Below are 27,847 nucleotides of genomic sequence, written 5' to 3' on the forward strand. Positions count from 1 at the left end.
TCTTTTTGACCCCACATCTCATATTTAAGAGGACCTGTCATGTTTTTTTCTATTACAAGGGATGTTTACGTTCCTTGTAATAGGAATAAAAGTGACATTTTTTTTTTTTTTTTTTTAAAGAACAGTATAAAAAAATAAAATGATAAAATAAGAAAAAAAAAAAAAAAAAAAAAAAAAATTATATATATATATATATATATATATATATATATATATATATATATATATATATATATTTTAAACGTGCCCTGTCCCACACAGCTCACATGCAGAAACGACCGCATACGTGAGCAGCGCCCGCATATGAAAACATGTGAGGTTTTGCCGCGATCGGTAGAGCAAGAGCAATATTTCTAGCCCTAGACCTCCTCTAAACATGCAACCTGTAGAATTTTTTAAACGTCGCCTATGGAGATTTTTTAAGGGTAAAAGTTTGTCGCCATTCCACGAGCGGGCGCAATTTTGATGAGCAACATGTTGGGTATCAATTTACTCGACGTAACATTATCTTTTCACAATATAAAAAAAAACTGGGCTATAAACTGTTGTCTTATTTTTTAACTCAAATTGTACTTTTTACAAAAAAAGTGCGCTTGTAAGACAGCTGCGCAAATACGGTGTGACAAAGTATTGCAACGACCACCATTTTATTCTCTAGGGTGTTAAAAAAAAAAAAAAAATATATATATATATATATATATATATATATATATATATATATATATAAAGTTTGGGGGTTCTAAGTAATTTTCTAGCAAAAAAACCAAAACAGTTTTTGACTTGTAAACAACAAATCTCAGAAAGAGTACACACAGGTGGACTCGGTTTACTAATTAGGTGACTTCTGAAGGCAATTGGTTCCACTAGATTTTAGATAGGGGTATCAGAATTAGGCCCCTTTCACACTGACGGACCATTCAGGTCTGCCTGTCCGTTTTGACGGCAGACCTGAACGGGCGCTCCATGCCGATCTACGGAGCGACGGATGTCAGCGGAGACATGTCCGCTGAGGTCTGATCCGCTAAAAGCAGACGGATGGCCCTACGTCCAGATCCGTCGCTGGCGGATCGGGTGAGATCTGATGAAAAGGGACATGCTGTCCGTTTTCATCCGATCTCTCCATAGAGACCAGCGGTGCTGGACAAGCCCCTCCCCCGCTCAGTGAGCAGAGAGGGACCCGTCATCCACCGGCTCAGCGGAGATCAATGGAGAGATCTCTCGCTGAGCTGACAGACAGAGGCGGACTCCGTGGAAGCGGAGTCCGTCTCGTGTGAAAGAGGCCTAAAGAGGGCTGAATACAAATGCATGCCTCACATTTTTCACATATTTATTTATTAAAAAAAAAAAAAAAAATGTAAAATCATTTATCGTTTTCCTTCCACTTCACAGTTGTGTGTCACTTTGTGTTGTTCTATCACATAAAATCCCCCCAAAAAAACCTTTATGTTGACAACAGGACAAAATGTGGAAAATTTAAAGGGGTATGAATACTTTTTCAAGGCACTGTATCTGGTTCCCTTTATGCTTCAGAAGCTGCCATTAGAAACCATTACAAAATTTCCTCTTTCTAGTCTCACATGGTGGTAGTCGTCACCTCTGCAAGGCAAGTGTCAGACCTGGCAGCTTCATCCTGCAAGGAACCCTTTCTGGTCTTGCACAGATGGTGTTGACCAGGATTTTCCTCTTGCCTAAGGTAGCGTCTGTTATTCTTCTGTCCCTCTCTGGTTCCAGCTCAATTCAGTCACCTTGAATGGACTGGAAGGGTACCCTGGCTTATACCATCTCTAGGTGGCTCAAGCAGACCATCATTCAAGCTTATTGTCTCAAGTAGGGTTGCACCAATACCACTTTAAGGCCGAGTACAAGTACCGATACTTTTTTTTCCCAAGTACTCGCTGACACCGATACTTTTTTTTAAATGTCATGTGACAGTAGCACTGATGGGCACTGATAGGAGGCACTGATGAGGTGTGGACTGTGTCAGTAGTTTATTTTATTATTATTATTTTTTTTTACAATTTATATATATATATTTTTTTTACAATGCTTTCTTTGTTTGGGGGGCGGGGGGCGGTATTGTCAGTTTTTTTTGTTTATTTTTTATTATTTTTACAATTTTACTTCAAAATATTTATTACAATTTTTCCTTTATTTTTATCAACCCTGTTTGGGGGGCTTATGTAAGATGCCAGGGGTCTAAATAGACCTCTGAAATCTCCCCTTTGAGACAGAGAAAGGGACGAAGGACAAAGATTCCTCGGTCTCTTTCTCTGTAGCCTCAGCTGCACGGAAGATGAATGGAGAGGAGACAGAGGCTTCTCTACATTTATAAACGGAAGCATCGTAAATAGTTTTCTCTGCTCCGTTATGAATGGACATACAGAAAAGGAAGGAGCCGGTTAATTACATATTTAGTGGCTCCTTCCTCCTCTCTCCATCCTGACAGATCTCTAGGAAGGGGGCTGTGGAGCGGAGGAGGACAAGGAAGGGGACGCGGAGGAAGACGAGGAAGGGGACGCGGAGGAAGACGAGGAAGGGGACGCGGAGGAAGACGAGGAAGGGGACGCGGAGGAAGACGAGGAAGGGGACGCGGAGGAAGACGAGGAAGGGGACGCGGAGGAAGACGAGGAAGGGGACGCGGAGGAAGACGAGGAAGGGGACGCGGAGGAAGACGAGGAAGGGGACGGCGGAGGAAGACGAGGAAGGGGACGCGGAGGAAGACGAGGAAGGGGACGCGGAGGAAGACGAGGAAGGGGACGCGGAGGAAGACGAGGAAGGGGACGCGGAGGAAGACGAGGAAGGGGACGCGGAGGAAGACGAGGAAGGGGACGCGGAGGAAGACGAGGAAGGGGACGCGGAGGAAGACGAGGAAGGGGACGCGGAGGAAGACAAGGAAGGGGACGCGGAGGAAGACAAGGAGGGGGACGCGGAGGAAGACAAGGAGGGGGACGCGGAGGAAGACAAGGAGGGGGACGCGGAGGAAGACAAGGAGGGGGACGCGGAGGAAGACAAGGAGGGGGACGCGGAGGAAGACAAGGAGGGGGACGCGGAGGAAGACAAGGAGGGGGACGCGGAGGAAGACAAGGAGGGGGACGCGGAGAAGGACACGGAGGAGGAGCGGAGAAGGACACGGAGGGGGAGCGGAGAAGGACACGGAGGGGGAGCGGAGAAGGACACGAAGGGGGAGCGGAGAAGGACACGGAGGGGGAGCGGAGAAGGACACGGAGGGGGAGCGGAGAAGGACACGGAGGGGGAGCGGAGAAGGACACGGAGGGGGAGCGGAGAAGGACACGGAGGGGGAGCGGAGAAGGACACGGAGGGGGAGCGGAGAAGGACACGGAGGGGGAGCGGAGAAGGACACGGAGGGGGAGCGGAGAAGGACACGGAGGGGGAGCAGAGAAAGAAAAGGAGGGGGAGCGGAGAAGGACACGGAGGGGGAGCGGAGAAGGACACGGAGGGGGAGCGGAGAAGGACACGGAGGGGGAGCGGAGAAGGACACGGAGGGGGAGCGGAGAAGGACACGGAGGGGGAGCGGAGAAGGACACGGAGGGGGAGCTGAAAAAAGAACATGGAGGGGGAGCGGAGAATGAACAGAGAAGGACAAAGAGGGGGAGCAGAGGAGGACATGGTGGGGCACCTTAGGAGCAAGGAGGAGGAAACTGAGGAGGAGTCAGGAGACAGTGGGGGGTGATCGGTGCGGTGGTGGGGGCCGTTACAAGCACCGATCTACCCGTAAGGCTTTCAATAAAGCAGCTGACAGCCTTTTCACGTCCTCTCTCTCCTACAGCTTTCAGCTGCTTTATTGAAATCTATACAGGGAGATCGGTGCTTATAACGGGCCCCATCACATGACTGCCCATGTATCAGATTAGGCATCACAGCATTTTCAAGTACTTGTGCAAATGCTCGGTATTGGCACCGATACGGATACTAGCATCCGTATCGGTGCAACCCTAGTCTTAAGGATCAGGTTTTACTCCATCGAGGTGCAGTCTACTAGACCTGTGAGTCTTTCTTGGGCCTTTACGGATTCAAGCAACTGTTTCTCAGATATGCAAGGCTGCCACCTGGTCTTCTGTTTCTACATTCTCTAAGTTCTAGCAGGTGGACATCTCAGCCACATCTGATGCCAGCGTTGGACGTAGGGAGCCCCCAGTTTTCTGTTTTCATGGGCTTGTTGGTATTTGTATGCTTTGTTAACACCCCCCCCCCCCCCCCCCCTTTGGATTGCATTTGGACACCCCAAAGTTTTAAGGCTTCTCATGTCCCTTATTTATACTGATTGTAATATACTTTTATTTAAAGTCCACTGAGGGAGCCAATAAGGAGAAATGGGGTGGGGCCAAGCTGCGGGCTGTGTGTGTAAATGAATATGCAGAGCCGTGGCTTGTGAGCAAGCCTGATTGGGTGCCCCCATTGCAAGCTGCTTGCTATAGGGACACTCGGCAGGAGGGAGGGGCAAAGAGTGGCAGCAAGGGGCCCAGGAAGAGGAGGATCGGGGCCGCTCTGTGCAAGACCACTGCAAGTAAGGTAAGTATAACATGTTTGTTACTTTAAAAAAAATCCTTTAATTTCTCTTTAAGTGCCATTTTCTACTGTACCTCCAACAAGACGTCGGAAACATCATGCACCAACATAGTCAGCGTTCCCATTCGGATATACTTGACGCTCCAGGAAAAGTTCAGCAAAAAGATGGTTGCACAGTGATGAACAACTTGTACATTGAAGTCCTGCAATAACAAAATAACGCTAAGCTGTGGATTTATTTTAAAGTGAAACAGTTTTTACAAAGTTTTGCATTCTAATTTGGGTTGTGTCTCCATTTAAAGACAGGAGCACCAGAAAACAAACATGTTTATGTGGGGGGGGAAAGGTTAGAACCTCCGTCAGGCTTTCATTACTTGTTAAAAAAACAAATAAAATATTCCTAGCTCACTTACCAGCCAGCCTGAAACAGAATCAAATGGATCCCGTCTAACAGTTCACATTAAAACAGGGGGTTTAGTTTAGCACACACTTGCAAATAGATGCGTAAGTGACAGCGGCCACATCACGGCACCGCAGTGCACTGGGGGGGGGGGGGGTCCGTTCGGTTTTTTTGCAGGCTGGCACGTGAGCTGGGAATCTTTGTTTGACAGACGTCGCCCCTTCCATGTTCTCCTTTCTGCAAAGGCCAGTTATAGGTAGGGGCAGTTGCCATTTGTTTGTACTTTTATTACTTGTCACAGAGGCGAGGGAGAATCTCACAGATTTTTGAAAAAATAAAAAATAAAAGATGTTTTTCAACTCTTTCCTGCTCTACATAACAATGATCTTATGTCTGTCTGTGTCACCACTAGAGGACGCTCTTCACTACCTGTCCAGGAGCCCACATAGGAAGGGAAATCACTTCAACAGAAAATGGACAGGTTCTAATTCTTTGAGCTCCATTTGAGCGTTAGGATAGTACTTGGAACTGTCTTTAATTAAGCTGGTGGCTCCCCTATTAGGCAATTATAGTGGAACCTTGGTTAACGAGTAACGCGGTTAATGAGCGTTTTGAAAGACAAGCAACAGTTTAAAAAAAAAATCCTGACTCAGTTTGCGAGTGTTGTCTCGTAAAATGAGTTCAAGCTAATGGGGTGTGCAGTACCGCATTTGGCCAGAGGTGAGGGGCGCTGGTGACACTCGGAACGGTTCGGAGCCGTTCGGAAATACTAGGAAACACTGGGAAAAACGCCTTTCCCGAGTGTTTCCGAGCCTGAGTTCATCCGAGCTGTCCCCGGGTATTTCCGAGGCTCTCCAGTGCTTCCCCCCACCTCTGGCCACATGCAGCATTGCATGCAATAGAAGTCAATGCAGAATGAATGATCTTTGTTTCCATTGACTTCTATGGGGAAACTCACTTTGAAATGCGAGTGCTTTGGAGTACAAGCATTCTCCTGGAACGGATTATGCTCATAATCTAAGGTTTCACTACAACAGGGATATGCAATTAGCGGACCTCCAGCTGTTACAAAACGACAGGTCCCATCATGCCTCTGCCTCTGGGTGTCATGCTCGCGGCTGTCAGAGTCTTGCTATGCCTTATGGGACTTGTAGTTCTGCAACAGCTGGAGTTCCGCTAATTGCACATCCCTGCACTACAAGCTATACTTCACACAGTTTGAAGAACTTTTCTATGAGGATTTTATTGCTAACTGGGATGACTCAAAGGTGCCATGCTATGAACGGCACAAAAAAGGGCACGGTGATGACATGGGCACCTTTCCCTGACAGTCTTCCAGTGAATGATCAAGCTGGTGGCTCTCCTAATGGGCAATTACAGGCTATGCCTCAGATTGAAGAACTTTCTTATGTGGATTTAACTGCCAACAAGGGATGACTTAAAGCAGAACTTCATCTGTCCATCTATTAAATCTTCTGCCCTTGTTGTTGTTTTAACTTTGGATAGTAAAACATTTTTTATCTGCCAGTAAATACCTTATACAACCAACTTCCTGTTTCTTGTCTGGTCATTAGCCTAGGCTTATGACATCATGCACAGCTCTCTCGCTCACTCTTGTGAGAGTTTGCCAGGAAGGGAGGGGGGATGAGTCACAAGAGGGCCAATGAGAGCTGTGGAGCTGGAGGTGTGCCTCTGTGTGTGCGTAAATCCAGGAAAACAGAAAGCAGCTTCAGCTGCCCACAGTGGATGCAGCCAGACTCAGTGGAGGGAGATTTCTGAAGCATATTTGGCAAGTACAGAATCACAGTGTAATATATATATATATATATATATATATATATATATATAATAATATGCAAAGTCGTTGGTGGGAAGCTTTGTGCCGCGTACACACGTATCAGACTATCCGGCGGACTTAGTCTGGTGGACAAACCGCCGTACTGTCCACCGGACTTTCCGAATGAGCTACCTGCCCACACACGGTACTTTTGCGGCGGACTTAGTCCGCCGTACTATCCGCCATACCGCCGGACTATCTGCCGGACTTTTGAAATGAACGGACTCGCCCACACAGGGACTTCCCCAAAGCACCCCCCCATGTTGAGGGCACGTGGCCTGGTATGGCTCAGGAGGAGCGATCGCTCATCCCCACCCCCTTTTCTGGCCGGCCAGGGTAGCGTGCTCAGATAAGGGTCTGATATGGACCTAGAGGGGGACCCCCACGCCGTTTTTTTTCCGCGTAGGGCTTCCCCTTTAACTCCATACAAGGTTACGGGGCCAGCGACGCCTCCTTCGCTGGTCCCAGCTACCTGGAGCCGAGCTCAAAACGAGCGGACCTTTCTCCGGGTGGGAAAAGTCCATTCATTTCAAAAGTACGGCAGACTAGCACACACACGGCCGTATTGTCCGCTGGACTAGCACACACATGGCCGTATTGTCTGCTGGACTAGCAAACACATGGCCGTATTGTCCGCCGAAATGCGAGTCCGGTGGACATATTTCTTTCTTAGTCCACCAGATTGTTTGATCATATGTACGCGGATTCAGGAGCTTATTATATTATAATATATATATATATATATATATATATATATATATATATATATATATATATATATATATATATATATATATAGAGAGAGAGAGAGAGAGAGAGAGAGAGAGAGAGAGAGAGAGAGAGAGAGAGAGAGAGAGAGAGAGAGAGAGAGAGAGAGAGAGAGAGAGAGAGAGAGAGAGAGAGAGAGAGAGAGAGAGAGAGAGAGAGAGAGAGAGAGAGAGAGAGAGAGAGAGAGAGAGAGAATCTCTCTCATATATTTGATATATATATTTTATATATATTTTATATCTATATCATTAGCCAGTCTGAATTTTAAGCAAGGTCAAAAAAGAAAAGCTTCCAATTTCCTCCAGCGTACAAGAAGGAGCATTGCAGGATTTACATTCGGAGTCTCTGGTCGCATTTTGATTTTCTGTCTGCCTCCACAAGTTGCTGGATAGGAGGATGGAAACATTTACTATGCTATATGCTGGAATTGTAGTAGCTGATCGGATGACTGTTTAGTGCAATACTAAAGCCACAGAAACATTTAAAACAGGAGAACAGTATTTAGAATGGAAATATTGTCTCACCTTTCTTCTGACATCAAAGGCGACGCTGAACAGCAGGGACCAATAAAAGCTCAGCTCTAACACATAGTACCAGTACTGGGATGACAGCACTTCCTGCCAAAAGCAAAAGACATAGGTAAATAATACGTGTCAAACAAAATCATCTACGCAAACATGTCACGCACACACTTGAGAAGCCAATTTGCACATAAGGTTGAACCACCCTATTAGAATTACAACAAACTGGGACATACCAAAGAAGAAAGTGTCTGTACTGAAAGGGAATTTCATTACGAAAGAAAAGAAAAAAATAAATAAAAAAAATCGGAGAATACAACCTTACAGCGTTTTTTTTTTTTTAACCTTAATACATTCTATGCATTAAAGGGTTACTACACCCAGGACCCTGCATTCACTATATCTGGTCTCCCACAGTACACAGAACATGGAAATGTAATTATTTTAGTAAATATAAACTGATAAATACCTTTTCTCATCAGCAGTATATAGCAGTCTTGTGACTTCTATCAGTGTCTGGTTAAAGCTTGTAGGATCTCCTCCGCGTGTCCTATGAGAATGCAGGACCCCTAGGACCCCTGACCCTTTGTCTGGACGGTGCTGATTGGCCCTGTGCTGATTCAATACACTCTCCCAAGGAAATAAAAACTCTAGCTCTAGCACTACACACCAAACTGAGCATGTGCAGAGTGCCTCCAAGGCTCTGTACTATCAGGAGATGGTTTGGGGACTATGGAAGAGGGGGGGGGGGGGGGGATCAAAAGACAGGATCAATGTCTTTTTACACAATGCAGAGGATTAACCCCTTAGGTTCCACAGTGAGTATAAAAAGCATGCTTTACTGCATATATAGACTGATTTTACTGTTGTGGGTTTAGTACCACTTTAAGGTTAAAAAACAAAAAAAAAAAACGTTCTGTGTCACAGACTCACCTCCTCACCCCTCTTATGCTTACCTAAACCCAATCACGACCTAGCTGTGGCTCTCCTGGCTTTGTCCCTCCTCCCTGGGCAAATCAATAGCAGCAGAAGCCAGTGGCTCCTACTTCTGTCAATCAACTCCAGTGACGAGGGAGCGGGGGCAGGGCCGAATCATGCTGTCTGTGTCGAAAGACACAGCAGTGTTGCTTGGGAGCAAGCCCGCACGAGTGACCCCCACAGGAATCGGTTTTCTATTGGGGACACCAGCAAGAGAGGAGGAGTCAGGACCACTGATGGGGGACCCGAGAAGAGATGGATGGGGGACCCGAGAAGAGATGGATTGGGCCCATGCTGTGCAATTCTATAGCACAGAGAAGGTAAGTATTGACATGTTTGTGTTTTTTATGTTTTCCCTTTACAACCACTTTAAAACAGAGTTCCCTCCAAAAATGGAGCTTCCGCTTTACGTGCTGTGACCCCCCCGACATGCCACAATTGCCCGGCCATTCACAACACGCAGAGTGGCTTGCGCATGCGTAGTGCGTGCCTGGTGCTTACAGTTACAATGCTAGCACCGCCCAGGGGAGCGAGTCTGCAGGCGCCCGCATTGCTGGACCATGGGACAGGTGAGTGTCCGATTATTAAAAGTCAGCAGCTACACTTTTTGCAGCTGCTGACTTTTAAATGGGTGGAACTCCGCTTTAAATAAAAATATATATATATAAAAAAAAAACTACAAGAAAGGAAAAGTGTATGTCGAGCTAATCGTTTTGGATAAAGTAGGAAGGAATAAAACGGTTTCAATCTTCAATTTAACCACTTCACTTCTTGCACCTGTAAGGACCAGAGTAATATTTAGATTTTCTTCTCTGACCTGTTTGTTCTGTAAAAATGTCATCATTACTTAAAGAGTAACTCCACTTTTGTTGGGGGGAAAAAAAATCATTCCCATCTGGGTGAGCCACACTGCAAGGAGTTGAACAAACTTTGTTGCAGATTCCTACCTGTTTTTGCTCTGAAGAAATAGCTGTTTGTTTCTTTGTGTACGTGTACAAAATGAACGTGAATGGGAGTCATTTTATAATTATAAATCAGCTGCTGCACTTGCAGGGTTCTAATGAGGAAAGTGGCATGGTCTGCATCTCTTTAGATGCAATTTCCCACTGGGAGCATGTCACCAAAAATTACATTTTTGCACAGGAAGCCTAAAATCTGACTTGCATCTTAGTGCAGACTTCTGGGAAACTCAGTGAGCCAGTCACACAAGCAAGAAATGACATATCTGGGGGGGGGGATTGGGGGGCAAGCCGCTGAGATCCTGAGCCGGCCGCTCCCACCTCCTCCAAAGCCCAGCGCTCCAGTGCGCGAGGAGAGGGCAGAGCAGAGACCGTCGGCAGCTCTCCGCTCGGAAAGCTGCGAGAACCAAGTGATCTGCGGTATTAGATTACTCGGTTCTCAGCGTTCGAGTTGGTGGGGGACAGGTGCAGCAACGGACTGATCCACCTAGGCAAGTATAAATGTGCAGTAACCCCTAACCCCATACTTCCCTTTTAAGGAATACATATATTGTTTTTTTTAAAGTGTTACTAAACCCAGTAATATAAAAATAATTCATGAGCGCGCGCCCCCCCCCCAGTGCCCACAGCTTATAAATCTTCGTTTTACATTAAAACACTGCCACTATATACCTTTTTGGTTGATCTGTATACCATAATCACGTGATAAACTGCAGGGTCCACCCGAGTCCTGAGTGTTCAGGTAGGAGGAGATTTCCACTACAGCCTGTGTCCTCATGCTGTTATGGGAGGCGGATCATCCATCAATCAAGATGTGACATCCCATCCACTGTGTTCTTTTTTAGTTACTGGGCATGGAGGAGGGAGGAGGGAGGGATTGGGCTGTCATTTAGGATCTGTATACACACCCACAATGGACACAGAACAGAAATGGGCATTTTTCAAAAAGAGACTATGCAAACTCACTGAAAAGTATATTCCCATGGGCAAGACGTGTAAAAGGCTAAAAATAAAATAAATAAAATACAAATGTGGTTCACGGCCAAAGTTAAGAAGGCTATAAATAATAAGAAAATAAAATATTAAAATGAAGGAACACCATCATCGTTTAAATGCTACAAAGAATATAACAGAATATGTAAAAAGGAAATCAAGAATGCAAAAATTCAAAACAAACGACAGATTGCAAAAAAATAGTAGGACAAACCCCAAAAAAATTCTTAAAATATATTCATAGGAAAAAGGTCAGGTCTGAGCATGTAGGCCCTTTACAAAATAATCTAGAGTGGGTGACTGGGGATAAAGAGAAGGCAAAATACTTTCTTCAGCTCTGTGTAAACAAAGGAGCATGGGGGAGCTCATGTCCATTATGGAAGTGGTATTGGCACACAAAAGGCTCAAAAGTGATATGGTCCAGAAATATTTAAGACAGAATAAAGGTGGATAAAGCACCTGGACCAGATGGCATCCACCCACAGATCCGAAAAGATTTTACTGTTCCACTACGTGGATTTAGTAACATTTTAAGGACAAACAAGGCTTTCTTTTAGAAGTATTGTCTTGCAAATGTTTTTTTTTTAGCCAAAAAGGGTAAGAAACAGTATAAAAAAAATAAAAAAAAATAAAATCTAGCGCTCAAAATCCTCCATGCATCCTCTCCTCCATGGATGAAAGGGTGATGATCCTCAGCATAGTATGTGTATATCCCTTTAACCAGTTCCTGACCGACGCACGTACGGGCAGGCCTATTGGCGTACAGGTACGTCCATTTCTATATGCCGCCCTGCCATTGCGTGCACCGCTGGCGGCGCGCTCACGTGCCGGTCGGGACCCCCGTGAGTCCGGTCGCGGGTCCCGCGGACTCAATCGCCATGGGGATACCCGCGATCGTCTCACGGGGAGATGCCGATGTAAACAGCGATTTTTATCATGACTGCGACATTATGGCGGACACGTCGGATAATTCTGACTTTTTGGGACCATTGGCATTAATACAGTGATCAGTGCGATTAAAATTGCATTGATTACTGTAAAAATGTCACTGACAGTGAAGGGGCTAATATGTATCCTAGGGAGCGTTCTAAGTGAAGGGGGAGGGGACTGTGCAGGGAAACTAACAGATCGCTGTTCATACTCTGTATGAACAGACGATCTGTCAGTTCACTGCTCAGGGACCTGGAAACTGTGTGTTTACACACACAGCTCCCGTTTCTCAGTGTGTCCCGAGCGATCGCGGGAGCCCGGCGGCGATCGAGACCGCCGGGCACTTGCATCGGCTTGGGGAGCGAGCGCAAGCACCGCCTAGTGGCCGTTTATGCTACTGACGTAGCATAACGGCGATTCGCGCAGCCGAGCCATGCTGCCACAGTACAACTGCGGCGGCTGGTCAACTAGTGGTTAAACCTGTAAATACCATAACAACTACTTTGTGCATCCAGGTGGATTATACCGCGTTTTATTTTTCAGGACACATCTGGCTTTCATTTGGTGGTAAATGGTAATGGATATTTTCAGATTTTTATTATCCAAGGAAAACTGGCCCAAAATAGTAAAAAATACAAAAAAAATAAAAATAAAAAATATGGAACTGTATATTTCTTGCTACTACCATAACCTACCAAAGAACGACCCAAAATTCTCCTGCTCCTGCCGATCGCAGCGATACCACATATGTGTATGTTAATTGATGTTTGTATCCGTAGTAGTGCCCAAAAAACAGTAAGAGCACATTTTGCTTTTTTTTTTTTTATCCTGCCTAAAACACACTGACGCTAATGAAAAAAAGAAAATCCTGTCCAAAAAAAAATAAATAATGATCCTAACTTTTGACCCTGACCTTGACTCAAGCACTAACCCTGGGGCTGACCCAGATCAAATGTTGATCTAGGTATTTTGCTTTTAAATTTTTGATTATTATTTTTTTTTTTTCTATCTCTGCAAAAGGACAGAGAATGATACAATGCATCTGTCTCGTCCATTCACAGAGACAGGAAACAGGGGGGCGGGCCAATCAGTGGCTATCGCAGCGATCAGGTGAACAGAAATCAGACTTTCCAGGTCCCAATCTTTAGAAATAGGCAAAGGGGCTCTCGGCGGGCACCAAGCACAAAGGGAAGTACACAAATATGCCACCGAAAAAAAAGCCCAGTCCAGTGGGCGCGGCATATTTGCGTACGGTCAGCGTGAATGGGGGTCAGTCACTTAACTAACCCGTTTCACACCGGAGGTAATTTTCAGGCGTTTTAGCACTAGTAATAGCGCCTGTAAAGCGCCTAACCACTGCCGCCCGAATGTGAAAGCCGGACTGCTTTTCACAGAGGGGCGGTGCGCTTGCGAGACGATCGGAAAAGTCCTGCAAGCGGCATGCTTGGGGTGGTTTGGGTGCGCTGTATACAGCGCTCCCAAAAATGCCCCTGCCCATTGCAATGAATGGGCAGCGTTTCGGAAGTGATTTTTTGGGGTAAAAAGTGCCCTGCTAGCGGCCAAAAAGTGACACTTAAACAGGGGTAAATCGCCCCTAAAACAAGCAACGCTTTACCGCTAACGCACGGGCGGGTCCAATGTGAAAGGGGTCTGAATCAAATTACACCGTTGACTTGATATTTTTTTTATGTAGCACTTCAATAAGGTATTTCCGATATATCTCTTGTAATATTGATTGAATCTTGCGATAGATATCTACTGTATATGTTATGATATGATATGGGCAGCGCAACCAAGATTTACGTAATTATGTTTAAATAATAATTGTTAACCGCTTCAGCCCTGGAAGATTTGGCTGCTCAATGAGCAGGCCATTTTTTGCGATTCGGGACTGCGTCGCTTTAATTGACAATTGCGTGGCGCTGCACCCAAACAAAATTGACATCCTTTTTTCCTCCACAAATAGAGCATTTTTTTGGTGGCATTTGATCACCTCTGCATTTTTTTTATTTTTTGTACTATAAACAAAAAAAAGAGCGACAATTTTGAAAAAAAAAACACGTACTATTTTGTACTTTTTGCTATAATATCCCCATTTTTTTTTAACTATTTTTTTTTCTCAGTTTAGACCGATGTGTATTCTTCTACATATTTTTGGTAATAAATATCGCAAAAAGCGTATATTGATTGGTTTGCGCAAAATTTATAGCATCTACAAAATAGGGGATAGATTTATAACATTTTTATTATTATTATTATTTTTTACTAGTAATGGCGGTGATTTTTATCGGGACTGCGACATTATGGCGGACAGATCGGACACTTTTGACACATTTTTTGGACCATTGGCATTTCTGCAGCGATCAGTGCTATAAAATTGCACTGATTACTGTATAAATTACACTGCCAGGGAAGGGGTTAACTCTAGGGAGCAATCAAGGGGGGGAGGGAACGGTGATCCCTCTCTGTGTTCTAACTGAAGGGGGAATGGGACTGTCATGGGGAGAGGACAGATCGCTGTTAATACTTTGTATGACCACACGATCAGTCTCTTCTCCCCTCAGAGAACAGGGATCAAGTGTTTACACATACAGATCCCTGTTCTCGGTGTGTCACGAGCGATCGTGGGAGCCCAGCGGTCATCGCATCAGCTCCGGGGGTGAGCAGAGACATGCGCCCCTAGTGGCCACAGGACGAAGCGATGTAACAGAACATAGTTTCGCCCAGCCGTGCCGTTCTGCCGCAGTGAAACTGCGGCGGCTGGTTGGCAAGTGGTTAATAAAATTTAAAAAAAATTTAAATCCTCAGGAAAAAATAGTTGAACAGAGAAGGAGTTAATTAAGGAGGATTAGGATGATAAGGGATATAGGTGTTATACAAAGGTGTACAAAGTGTGGCAGACAGCGAGGCTCTGTCCCTATGAAATTGGAGGTAAAAGACACAGAGTTTGCATATCTGCGGACTGCAAGACTACAGTCTAGAGGTTAAATGTGTTTTCTCCAGGTTTTGCTAGTTCCGGATGGGATTCTGTAGTTTGGAGATCCCTGAGAGTCACCGGTGGGACGGGATCTGTGTCCGGGTCTTGAGGATAGCAAGCAGTGTGTGTGCCCAGCTGCACACAGCCCATATAACGAGGGGTTGGTGAGAGCAGAAGGGGGAAGGAAGGTGGAGTTGGAGCCGTGGCTCCTAGCGAGCGTCTCGAGGGGCTGGTGAGAGCAGCTGCACACAGCCCCCCGGATGGGATTCTGTAGTTTGGAGATCCCCGACAGTCACGGGTGGGACAGGATCTTCAACCCTGTGTCCGGGTCTTGAGGATGGCAAGCAGGGTGTGTGCACAGCTGCACACAGCCCATATGAACGAGGGGCTGGTGAGAGCAGAAGGGGGAAGGAAGGTAGGTTGGAGCAGTGGCTCCTAGTCAGTGTCTGTGTGTGAAGCCCGAAGGTGTGTGCATCGAAGATTGTGGGCCTGGAAGAGCTGGTGGTTTGAGGGACCACTACCTGTAAAGCAGCAGTGCTGTGGAAGAGTAGCCAGGTGGGCTATTTTTTCAGTTGTGTCTGAATGACGTTTAAACCCCCGCGTGGGATTCCTGAGTGGACTTTTGTTTCGTTTTTATCATTTAATAAACGTGGGCTACTAGGCCCTTAACTATAAACGCCTGTCTGACGTGGACTCACGATATGAAAACGCATCTACCACTGAGATGAACAATCCCCCATGCCACAAAAGGCAAAGTTCAATTACAAACTTGTTTTTACTTGTCAAGTTGCTTTTACCCCTTTCTATCGAGTGTATGCACACATACGACCTCACTGAAGGGGGTCTTTATCCTTGGGGCCGCATATACGCACTACTGTGTTTGTGCTGAAAGCGCGCTGCACAGCGCACTCCCAGTACAGAGACTGATCTGTCACAGACAGCTCTGGGTCCTGTAATAATGATCGGGAACCGGGAGGACGGGTTCCCCATCAGTGGAACACTTTGGCTACCACAATGATCAGTTAGACCCCTTTCACACCGAGGGAGTTTTGCAGGTGATATAGCGTTAGAAATAGCGCCTGCAATCCGCCCTCAAACTGCTGCTCCATTCATTCCAGTGTGAAAGCCCGAGGGCTTTCACACTGGAGTGGTGCGCTGGCAGGACGTCGGAAAAGTCCTGCCAGCAGCTTCTTTGGAGCGGTGTGTTTACCGCTCCTCCACCGCTGCTCCCCATTGAAATCAATGGGGCAGCACTGCATTACCGCCAGCAAAATGCCGCTATTGCGGCATATTGCGGGCGGTTTTAACCCTCTCTCGGCCGCTAGCGGGGGGTAAAAGCGCCCCGCTAGCGGCCAAAATGCGCTGCAAATCCAACGGTAAAACGCCGCTAAAAATAGCGGCGTTTACCGCTGCAGGCACGGCAATGTTACTGTACAGCCCTCCCTGTGTTGTTTTCTCATTATATAAACATTGTACACATACAATCAAGGAGGGGGTCAATCAGCCACAGCCCAAGGAACCCCTAGCAGCCTCTGAAGGAACCTTAGTTGAGAATGGCCGGCACAGACAGCACAAAATGCCTTGTTTACTATGCTGTCAGTTCACACCACAGCAATGCCGTGTACTACATGCAGTCCCTTTTTTTTTCGTGCGGAATGTTGTGATGTAAACCACCACATTACTACACCGCTGCAGTGAATAAAACTATATTGACATCTCAATAAAGTTCTACAAAAAAACAAAAGAAGTAAAAACACAGTGTGATGTGCCGAGATTGGCATATCAGCACCGTGTTTCCCCCAGCGCACACCGGCTGCGGTGCAATAAGCACAGCCTCCTAAAGTTTAATCAATACCCTTTATTAACAAAACTTTAGACTTTTGATACAATGTGTTCGGTATCTTTGCCAGGCACAACATTTTACTTCTAGACAGGGTGTCGGTGTTTCAGTGTCTTACCTGTTTCGGGTAGCCTACCCACACTTCCCACACGTCATAAAACCAGGGTTTCTGTAAAAGAAAGAGGATGGAAATAAGCGGTTAGCACAGCGTCCAGATAATATCTCTCAATACAGGTAGAGTTATTGCCAGGGGCAATACAAAATTGTTTGGGTCCCAGATCCTATTGCTCTTTTAACCACTGGGCACTTAAACACCCTTAATAACCAGACCAATTTTCAGCTTTCGGTGCTCTCGCATTTTGAATGACAATTACTCAGTCATGCAACACTGGACCTATATGAAATTTTTGTCCTTTTTTTCACACAAATAGAGCTTTCTTTTGGTGGTATTTAATCACCGCTGGGTTTTTTATTTTTTGTGCTATAAAAGAAAAAATACCGAAAATTCTGTAAAAAAACTAATTTTTCTTTGTTTCTGTTAGAAAATTTAGCAGATTAGTAATTTTTTCTTCATAAATTGTGGCCAAAATTTATACTACTACATATCTTTGGTAAAAATAAGTACAAATTGGTGGATATTATTTGGTCTTTGTGAAAGTTATAGAGTCCACAAGCTATGGTGCCAATATCTGAAAATTGATCACACCTGAAGTACTGACGGCCTATTTCAATTCTTGAGACCCCAACATGCCAGAAAAGTACAAATACCCCCCAAATGACCCCTTTTTGGAAAGAAGACATTCCAAGGTATTTAGTAAGAGGCATGATGAGTTTTTTGAAGTTGTCATTTTTTCCCACAATTCTTTGCAAAATCAAGATTCTTTTTACTTTTTTTTTTTTTTTTCACAAAATTGTCATATTATCAGGTTATTTCTCACACACAGCATATGCATACCACAAATTACACCCCAAAACACATTCTGCTATTACTCCCGAGTATGGTGATACCACATGTGTGAGACTTTTACACAGCGTGGCCACATACAGAGGCCCAACATGCATGGAGCGCCATCAGGTGTTCTGGAGCACCCAGGACAATTCTGACATTTCTCTCCTACATGTAAAAATCATCATTTATTTGCTAGAAAATTACATAGAACTCCAAAACATTATATATGTTTTTTTTAGCAAACACCCTGGAGAATACAATGGTGGTCTTTGCAACTTTTTATCTCGCACGGTATTTGCGCAGTAATTTTTCGAATGCTTTTTTTTGGAAGAAAAACTGTTTTGTGCTTAAAAAAAAAAAAACACAGTAAAGTTAGCCCAATTTTTGCATAATGTGAAAGATGAAGTTACGCTGAGTAAATAGATACCTAATATGTCACTCTTCAAAATTGCACACGCTCGTGGAATGGCGGCAAACGTCGCTACTTAAAAATCCCCGACGATTTACATTTTTTTTACTGGTTATATGTTTTGAGTTACAGAGGAGGTCTAGGGCTAGAATTATTTCTCTCGCTCTAACGTTCGCAGCGATACCTCACATGTGTGGTTTGAACACAGTTTTCATATGTGGGCGGGACTTACGCATGCGTTCGCTTCTGCATGCGAGCACATGGGGACAGGGGCGCTTTTAAAAAAGCATTTTTTTTTATTGTTCATTTTACTTTATTTATTTTAGTTTGACATTTTTTTCCCCAAAAATAATTTTTTTGATCACTTTTATTCCTATTACAAGGAATGTAAACATCCCTTGTAATAGGAATATGGCATGACAGGTCCTCTTTACAGTGAGATGTGGGGTCAATAAGACCCACATCTCACCTCTAAGCTGGGAAGCCTGAAAAAAAAAAAAAAAGATTCTGGCTTTGATCGTATTAGCGATTCGGTAGAAGCACCGGAGGGCGGAGGGCGGCGGGAGATGTCTATGGCTGGGTATTGCAGGGTATCACCGACTATGGCTGGGTATCTCAGAGCATGGTGTTGCAGAGTACTGCGTTGCAGAGCATTGCAGGGTATTGGCGGGTGTTGCAGAGCATTGCAGAGTGTTGCAGGGTATTGGCGGGTGTTGCAGAGCATTGCAGAGTGTTGCAGGGTATCGGCGGGGGTTGCAGAGCATTGCAGAGTGTTGCAGGGTATCGGCGGGGGTTGCAGAGCATTGCAGAGTGTTGCGGGGGTTGCAGAGCATTGCAGAGTGTTGCAGGGTATTGGCGGGTGTTGCAGAGTGTTGCAGGGTATTGCAGAGCGTTGCAGGGCATTGCGGAGCGTTGCAGGGCATTGCGGAGCGTTGCAGGGCATTGCGGAGCGTTGCAGGGCAATGCAGAGTGTTGCAGGGCAATGCAGAGTGTTGCAGGGCATTGCAGAGTATTTGCAGGGCATTGCAGAGTATTTGCAGGGAATTGCAGAGTAATGCAGAGTATTTACAGGGAATTGCAGAGTATTTGCAGGGAATTGCAGAGTAATGCAGAGTATTTGCAGGGAATTGCAGAGCAATGCAGAGTATTTGCAGGGAATTGCAGAGCAATGCAGAGTATTTGCAGGGAATTGCAGAGTAATGCAGAGTATTTGCAGGGAATTGCAGAGTAATGCAGAGTATTTGCAGGGAATTGCAGAGTAATGCAGAGTATTTGCAGGGAATTGAGGGGTTAATTTTCGGTGAGCAGCGATGTGGGCACTGCAGATGCAGCCCACATCGCTGCTGACACCGATCTCTTCCCCCTCCGCTGTACCGATCGGTACAGAGAGGGGAGGGAGGAACCGGCGTCATAACATGACGCCGGCTTGTTTACAAGTGATCACTCCGTCATTTGACGGAGCGATCACGTGGTAAACGGCCGCGATGAGCGGCCGTTTACCGTGATTCGTGATGCGCCGGGTCCACTGGACCCAGCGGTCACGGATGCTCTCGTGTGCGCGCCCCAGGGGGCGCGCGAGAGCAGAATTCTGGGAGGCCGTTAATTAACGGCCTCTTAGAGTTAAACAACCGCCCTGAAGCCGTTAATCGGGAATGGGCGGTTGTTAAGTGGTTAAAATATTGTTCTCCAAAGACTGTCTGCAGAATCTACTTTGCTTAACCACTTTCAGACCGGACCATTTTGCTGGCTTAAAGCGGGAGTTCCGCCGTTTTTTTTTTTTTTTTTTTTTAAAGCCAGCAGCTACAAATACTGCAGCTGCTGACTTTTAAAATAATGACACTTACCTGCCCAGCGCGCCCACGATGTCGGCACCCAAAGCCGATCTCTCGATCGTCTCTCGGGTGCTGCCGCCGCCATCTTGGGTATGGGAATCAGGAAGTGGAGCCTTGCGGCTTCATTTCCCGGTTCCCTACTGCACATATACGCGAGTCGCACTGCGCAATAAGGATGGTCCCCGCTGTCTCTGGGATCTGTGTGTTTCCCAGCAGGCAGCGGGGGACCTTCGGAAAGGGGCGTAGATTCTGCGGAAAGGGGCGTAGCTTCTGCAGAATCTACGCCGTAAGTGGGTGCAGATACCTGTACTGTACAGGTACCTGCACCCCTCTCCCCCCTGAAAGGTGCCAATTGTGGCGCCGGAGGGGGGGAGGGTTCCAATGAGCGGAAGCTCCACTTTAGGGTGGACCTCCGCTTTAAGACCAGAGCACTTTTTGCGATTCGGCACTGCGTCGATTTAACTGACAATTGCACGGTCATGTGACGTGACTCCCCAACAAAATTGACGTCCTTTTTTTCCCCACAAATAGAGCTTTCTTTTGGTGGTATTTGATCATCTCTGCGGTTTTTATTTTTTGCACTATAAACAAAAATAAAGCGCCAATTTTGAAAAAAACTCAATATTTTTTACTTTTTGTTATAATAAATATCCCCCAAAAATATATAAAAAACTTTTTTTTCCCTCAGTTTAGGCCGATACGTATTCTTCTACATATCTTTGGTAAAAAAATAAATTAAATTAAATCGCAATAAGCGATTATTGATTGGTTTGTGCAAAAGTTATAGTGTTTACAAAATAGGGGATAGTTTTATGGCATTTTTTATTAATATTTTTTTTTTTTTTTTTACTAGTAATGGCGGCGATCAGCAATTTTTATTGTGACTGCGACATTGCGGCGGACACATCGGACATTTTTGACACATTTTTGGGACCATTGTCATTTATACAGCAATCAATGCTATACAAATGCATTGATTCCTGTGTAAATGGCACTGGCAGTGAAGGGGTTAACCAGGGGTGGCAGTGTAGGGGTTAAGTGTTCCTAGGGGCGTGTTATTAACTGTGGGGGGGCTGGGCTTTCATTCAGTGAACACTGATCTCTGCTCCAAACACATGGAGCAGAGATCAGCATCACTTGTTGCTAGGCAGAACAGGGAGATGCTGTTTACAACGGCATCTGCCCATTCAGCCGCCCCGTGAGACGATCGCGGGTATAACCCGCAGCGATCGAGTCCCCGCGACCGGACTCACGGGGGTCCCAACCGGCACGCGAGCATGCCGCCCATGCAATGGCAGGGCAGCATTTAAAAATGGACGTACATGTATGCCAATATGCCTGCCCGTGCCATTCTGCCGACGTACATCGGCGTGTGCCGGTTGGGAACTGGCTAAAGGGTGACCTCACCTTTACAAAAAAAAAAAGAAAAGAAAAAAAAAAATGGACAACCGATTTTTGGAGAGGCCGATGGTCACATTTTTCAAATTATCGATATCGGTCAGAAACTTACCGATATTGAGCAGACCTCCTCCCCCTGTTCCCAGGCGCCACTCGCTGCGGTCTCTGTCTGCAGTGCGCCAGGCAGCAGAGAGAAGACATATTAATCTCTCACTGCCCACCTCGCATCATTGCATACAGGTTTCGTCTCCCACCAATGAAGTACTGTCTAGGGCGGCAAACATGAGACACAAAATGTGACTTACATCATACAGGACGGCGACTCCTCCAATCAAAGCGCACAGGTAGAAGGCGAACCTCCAGCTGGAAAGAGAACAGATCGGTGTGAGTTCAGAGGGAAATCTGTATTGCTGCCATTATACTTGTGCTTCCAGATTTAGCCAATCTCTTGTACTAAAGCGGATCTAAACTCTCGCAATCAACATGAATTTAATTTATTTAATTTTTTTATTTCAAGTCTAACATTTTTCAGAAAAAAATACAGGAAAATGAAATCACACTCCATACAAGCGAGACAATAAAAAACGAACACATGGGAAAATACACATTATGCAGGACGGTGACGTGGTCACCGCGTGTGGGTTAGCATTGTAAAGGAAATTTGTAGGTTCTGTATATAATTGTATTCTATTTTATATGTATTGCACATAGCCCTCACTGGGCACACGACACTAATAATGTTTTCAGTACATGTTTGCATTCTTTTGAGTCCTGATTAGAATTAGCCTGCCTATGTTACGCCCCTTGTTACCATAAAAGCACAATTGTAATATTAATGTGATACCTATGTAATCATGTGTATAAAAACCTTCAATTGTGTCATAATAAAACAGAACAATTATTTGGAAAGATGCGGAGCGTATCTTTTGTGTCCGTTCCCTACTGCAGTAGTTATTAATTTGGAACTGCTAATCAATATGAGGATAGGAGCTGCCCATCTATAAAATGTCCAGGTCAGCATGACATCATAATTACCAGAACATGCTAAAACGTCAGACAGCGACCGCGGCTCCAGTGCTAGTCTGGCCCATTGTCATTGAAAAACAAAACAAAAAACCACATGAAATATTTTAAACCTTATGCCGCTAGCATTCAGCACCATTCACACTTATGTGACTTTCAGCAAAGTCGCAAGACGAGTCGCACCCTATTCTTTTCAATGGCAAAATTGGTGCGACGTCAAGTTTGACTTTGAAAAGGTGCCTGCCCGACTTTTGATGCCACTTTGAGCCATAGAATATAAAGTCAGATCAAAATTGCACCAAAAGGTCGCATTCAATCACGCTCCAAAGTCGCACTGGAAATCCTGCGATTTTGGAGACGCTCTAATGTGAACAGAGCCTGTTGCATTTACTTGTTTGAATTTTTTTTTTTTTTTTTTTTACAAATTTTTTCAGTTAATGTAGAAAAAGACTCACCCAAGCTCTACCGCATGTTTACAGGATGATGAGCTGAATAACTGTGCTCAGGCCATTGTGTCCCATACATCAAAATTGCAAAAGGAATGCCGGCAACTCGATTTCTTCTTCTTAAATCTTAATGAGCACAAACAGCGGTGCGACATCAAAACGCTAAATAAAGATTTAAGAAGAAGCAATCGAGTTGCCGGTATTCTTTTTACATTTCTTCAGTTGCTTCCTGATTTCTGACCTAGGCCAATACATATCGTACATCCCAGGAGTCTTCATGGGCTTTTTTTTTTCTTTCATTTGAAGGAGGAGAGGAGAGGCTGGGCTTTTTCTCAGCCAAGCACACCCTCCTGCCTGCATGCCTGAGCTAAGGGCAAATGGATTCCAGTGAGTAAATGCTACATCAACCGCCCTTTGCAACAACTCCCATGCGAAGTTCCTCAAGAACTGAGAACCGTGGCTGTCATTTGCCTTCCCGACTCTCCCCCAAGCCAGCCCCGCTTAAAGAGGAAGTAAACCCTGATGGGTTTTATGTCCTCTTTATTCCCCTGCAAAGTAAAAGCATAATAGGCTTGTATGCATTATGTTGCACTTGCCTACAAACGAAGCCTGCGATGTCCCCCGCTGGTGGAATCATCCATTGTCACCCCTCTTCCTTTCCAGGGCCGCGTACTTCGGCTCTGTGACCGGTCGGGCTTGCGTGACGTCACTCTCGCGCATGTGCATGGGAGCCTACGGTCACGGCACAGGCCCTATAGAAACGGCACGATTGTGCCCTTTGTGCTTGCGCCGAGCATATATGGTAAATATCTCCTAAACCTTTCCAGTACCTACAGGTAAACCTCATAAGCTTACCTGTAGGGAAAACTGGTCGGTAAGGGTTGTAACCACTTTAAGATGGGCGGCCTCAATGCTCCTGAGGCCTTATTTCCTCCCCTCCCTTTCCCATCTCTTGGCCTCTACCTCCTTTACCCCGTAGTCTACTCTGGCTTTTCTTTACATCCCCCATCTGCTGGGTGAGTGACCCCTTTTCTGTCTGCGGCTCTCTCCTACCCAACCACCCCTTGGTTTCTACTTAGACCCTCCTTATTTGAACTTATATAGGATGTATACTATACCATTATATGGATATTGCAGGGCCCAAGGGGAGGCAGTTATTGTTGAGAACTTCCCTAGGACCCTCTGCCCGTGACAGCCTCTGGACCATGCCTATCTATTGCTGGTATAGCCGCTCTAAGGATGGTTTTTTTGTTGTTGTTTTGTTTATCTCGTGTTTTTTGCCTATTTTTGTAAACTAACCCTTGTTACAATTGCCAAAGGCTAGCCCCCAGACTTTTTGCACGTTATCTTATTGTAAAAAACAAATAAATACTATTGAAACAGAATCATCTGCCCTTACTCAAGATGGCTGCAGCTAAATATAATGAGGGGGGGGGGGGGGGTGTTTTTGAAAGCAGTTTCTCAGCAAAATAAAGCATGGAGACATGGATGGGTGGGGGAAGTTTGCTTTGAATATTAAAAATGAGTGAAATAGTGTTCTCAGATACTGCTTAAAGCTGTATATAAGCATACTGTCTGCCCCAATGTTGTAAAGCGCTGCGTAAACTGTCGACGCCACATAAATCCTGTATAATAATAATAATAATAATGTGAATCTCAATGTACAATACAGTCTTGTGTACCTGGCAAAGTCGTGAAAAGAAAAAAAATTTGATATATTGCATCCCTAAAATTCTTCCAATATCAAAGAGTCAGGAGGCTGTGCATGAAAAGCGGAGGGAATGAAGTTGTCAATCATCTACAATCTCGTCTAGCATTTCAAAAGGTATAGAATGAAAAGCGCAGATTATTGAAGGAAGGATCATTACACGCTCCATTCCAATCTTGCATCATCTATACAGCCGTCTCCTGTCTTACGATCACTCAGCAACATCGTCCTTAATGTCTTCCATCGCTGAGTTCTCATTCCACCTATATTAATCATTTCATGATTAAACCTTACACAAGCAGATTGGGGGGAAGGGGCGGGGGGTCACCCCCATGTGCCCATTGTCTATGGAAGGAGATTAAAGTGGCTCTTGGCAAGTGTAGCATTGCATGGAGAAATTACATCGGATTGCTCTCCTGGTGATCGGTAATTACAGCCCCCAGAGGGCTCATGCTGTCTCTAATTACACTACATTAAATCTGAGGCCCTTAAAGTCAGTTAGCGTAATGGAAAACTTCCCTACGAGACCCCTCCGCAGGCTGCGGATCTATGGAACGGGCAGACCGCAGTTTATATTTTTCCTGCTTCACAAATAAAAGTGCCACAGTAAAAGTTTACTGTTTTAGCCTTATGGTACTTACTTAAATGAAGCAGTATGGTGCCCTTTGATATAAGGCAGTATGGTCCCCCCCCCCCCCCGATATAAAGCAGTATGGTCCCCCTCGATATAAATCGGTATGGTCCCCCCCGATATAAATCAGTATGGTCCCCCCGATATAAAGCAGTATGATATCCCCCGATATAAAGCAGTACGGTCCCCTCCGATATAAAGCAGTACGGTCCCCTCCGATATAAAGCAGTACGGTCCCCTCCGATATAAAGCAGTACGGTCCCCTCCGATATAAAGCAGTACGGTCCCCTCCGATATAAAGCAGTACGGTCCCCTCCGATATAAAGCAGTACGGTCCCCTCCGATATAAAGCAGTACGGTCCCCTCCGATATAAAGCAGTACGGTCCCCTCCGATATAAAGCAGTACGGTCCCCTCCGATATAAAGCAGTACGGTCCCCTCCGATATAAAGCAGTACGGTCCCCTCCGATATAAAGCAGTACGGTCCCCTCCGATATAAAGCAGTACGGTCCCCTCCGATATAAAGCAGTATGGTCCCCTCCGATATAAAGCAGTATGGTCCCCTCCGATATAAAGCAGTATGGTCCCCTCCGATATAAAGCAGTATGGTCCCCTCCGATATAAAGCAGTATGGTCCCCTCCGATATAAAGCAGTATGGTCCCCTCCGATATAAAGCAGTATGGTCCCCTCCGATATAAAGCAGTATGGTCCCCTCCGATATAAAGCAGTACGGTCCCCTCCGATATAAAGCAGTACGGTCCCCTCCGATATAAAGCAGTATGGTACCCCCCGATATAAAGCAGTATGGTCCCCTCCGATATAAAGCAGTACGGTCCCCTCCGATATAAAGCAGTACGGTCCCCTCCGATATAAAGCAGTATGGTACCCCCCGATATAAAGCAGTATGGTACCCCCCGATATAAAGCAGTATGGTACCCCCCGATATAAAGCAGTATGGTACCCCCCGATATAAAGCAGTATGGTACCCCCCGATATAAAGCAGTATGGTACCCCCCGATATAAAGCAGTATGGTACCCCCCCGATATAAAGCAGTATGGTACCCCCCGATATAAAGCAGTATGGTACCCCCCCCGATATAAAGCAGTATGGTACCCCCCGATATAAAGCAGTATGGTACCCCCCTGGCGGAGGCTCTTTACCATGTGATCAGCCGTGTCAAATCACCGCTGATCACGATGTAAACCGTATAAGCCGGTGATCGGCTTTTCCTCACTCGCGTCTGACAGACAAGCAGAGGAGAGCCGGTCAGCGGCTCTCCTGACAGGGGGGGCTGGCGCTGATTGTTCAGCGCAGCCCCCCTCAGATGCCCACATTGGACCATCAGGGAAGCCGCGTGGATCACCAGAGAAGTGGGCAACATGTGGATGGCCATCCACATGTACAAATGATGGCCAATCTGTGCCAGTCAGTGCTCACAAATGGGCACTGACTGGAACCACCATGTAGCAAAATAAAAACTGTGATGCCCAGCAATGCCATCCAGTGTCATCAGTGCCACCCATCAGTGCCCATCCTTGCCCACCTATCAGCGCCCATCCGTGCCACCCATAAGTGCCCACCAGTGCCGCCTATGAGTGCCCATCAGTGCTACCTCATCAGTGCCCATCATTGAAGAAGAAAAAAACTTACTTATTTACAAAAAAAATTTACAGAAACAAAGAAAAACTTGTTTTATTTTCCAAATTTTCGATCTTTTTTATTTGTTGCGCAAAAAACAAAAATCGCAGAGGTGATCAAATACCACCAAAAGAAAGCTATATTTGTGGGAACAAAATGATACAAAATATGTTTGGGTACAGTGTTGTATGACCGCGCAATTGTCATTCAAATTGCTACAGCACTACAAGCTGAAAATTAGGCTGGGCAGGAAGGTGTCTAAGTGCCTGGTACTGAAGTGGTTAAACTCATTCAAATCAAATATAAAAAAAGTTTTTCTTTAGAAAAGCTTTCATTTAAGAGAGACGTATGTTTTTTTTTTTTGCATTCATACTTACCTAGGCAGATGCAGCATCAGTCCGATGCTGCATCCGTTCCCCGACGCCTCGAACACTGAGAAACGAGCGATCGAGCAGTGCCGATCACTCAGTTCTCACAGCTCCACGAGCAGAGAGCTGCTGACTATCAGTCACAGTTTGCCAGGAAGGGGGGGGGGGGGTGAGTCATAAGAGGGCCAATGAAACTTGCAGAGCTGGATGTGTGCCTCTGTGTAAATCCAGGAAGTGAACAGGCAGCAGCTTCAGCTGCCCACAGTTAACATGGCTGCAGCCAGCCTTAGTGGAGGGAAATTTCTGCAGCATATTTGGCAAGTAAAGAATCACAGTATATATAAAATAATATGCAAGGTGGTTGGAGGGAAGCTTCAGAATGGCAAAGATGTTCTTATTACAAATTATGTGAGCAGACTGCAGTTTCTCTTTAATAATAAAAAATAAAAAAAGGAAAGCAACTGCCCCAGGCAGGAGACCCAATATTTGCAAGATCTACAAATGATTTGGTTATCACATGTGATCAGACCTGCGATGATGAGAAATTGCCAGCACTGTAAGCGTTTCCTTATCACAAAAACTTCACAAAAGTTTTACGTCGTGTTAAAAACTGCACTGGAAATAATCCCTTCCATGCGGGCGATCCGCAGCGTCACCCAAGAAAGGAATAAAAAAGGGTCTGGTGCCGAGTCCCAGGATGTAGCTGTCTGTAG

General features: G+C 45.5%; 1 protein-coding gene across 1 annotated transcript in view; it reads right to left on the reverse strand.

Moving 5' to 3' along the window:
• LOC143959298 (ceramide synthase 2-like) overlaps positions 1–27,847 on the reverse strand; it is a gene marked incomplete in the record, with an annotated part of 213,869 nt that overhangs the window by 21,288 nt on the left and 164,734 nt on the right. The window contains 4 exon segments of the mRNA XM_077467980.1: positions 4,602–4,730; positions 8,057–8,149; positions 16,849–16,899; positions 21,624–21,681. Of these exon segments, the coding sequence (XP_077324106.1) occupies positions 4,602–4,730; positions 8,057–8,149; positions 16,849–16,899; positions 21,624–21,681 (331 nt within the window).

This window comes from Lithobates pipiens, unplaced genomic scaffold (genome assembly GCF_037356315.1).
Source record: "Lithobates pipiens isolate NorthernLeopardFrog02 unplaced genomic scaffold, aLitPip1_a1.2 Scaffold_7, whole genome shotgun sequence".
NCBI classification, from domain to species: Eukaryota; Metazoa; Chordata; class Amphibia; order Anura; family Ranidae; genus Lithobates; species Lithobates pipiens.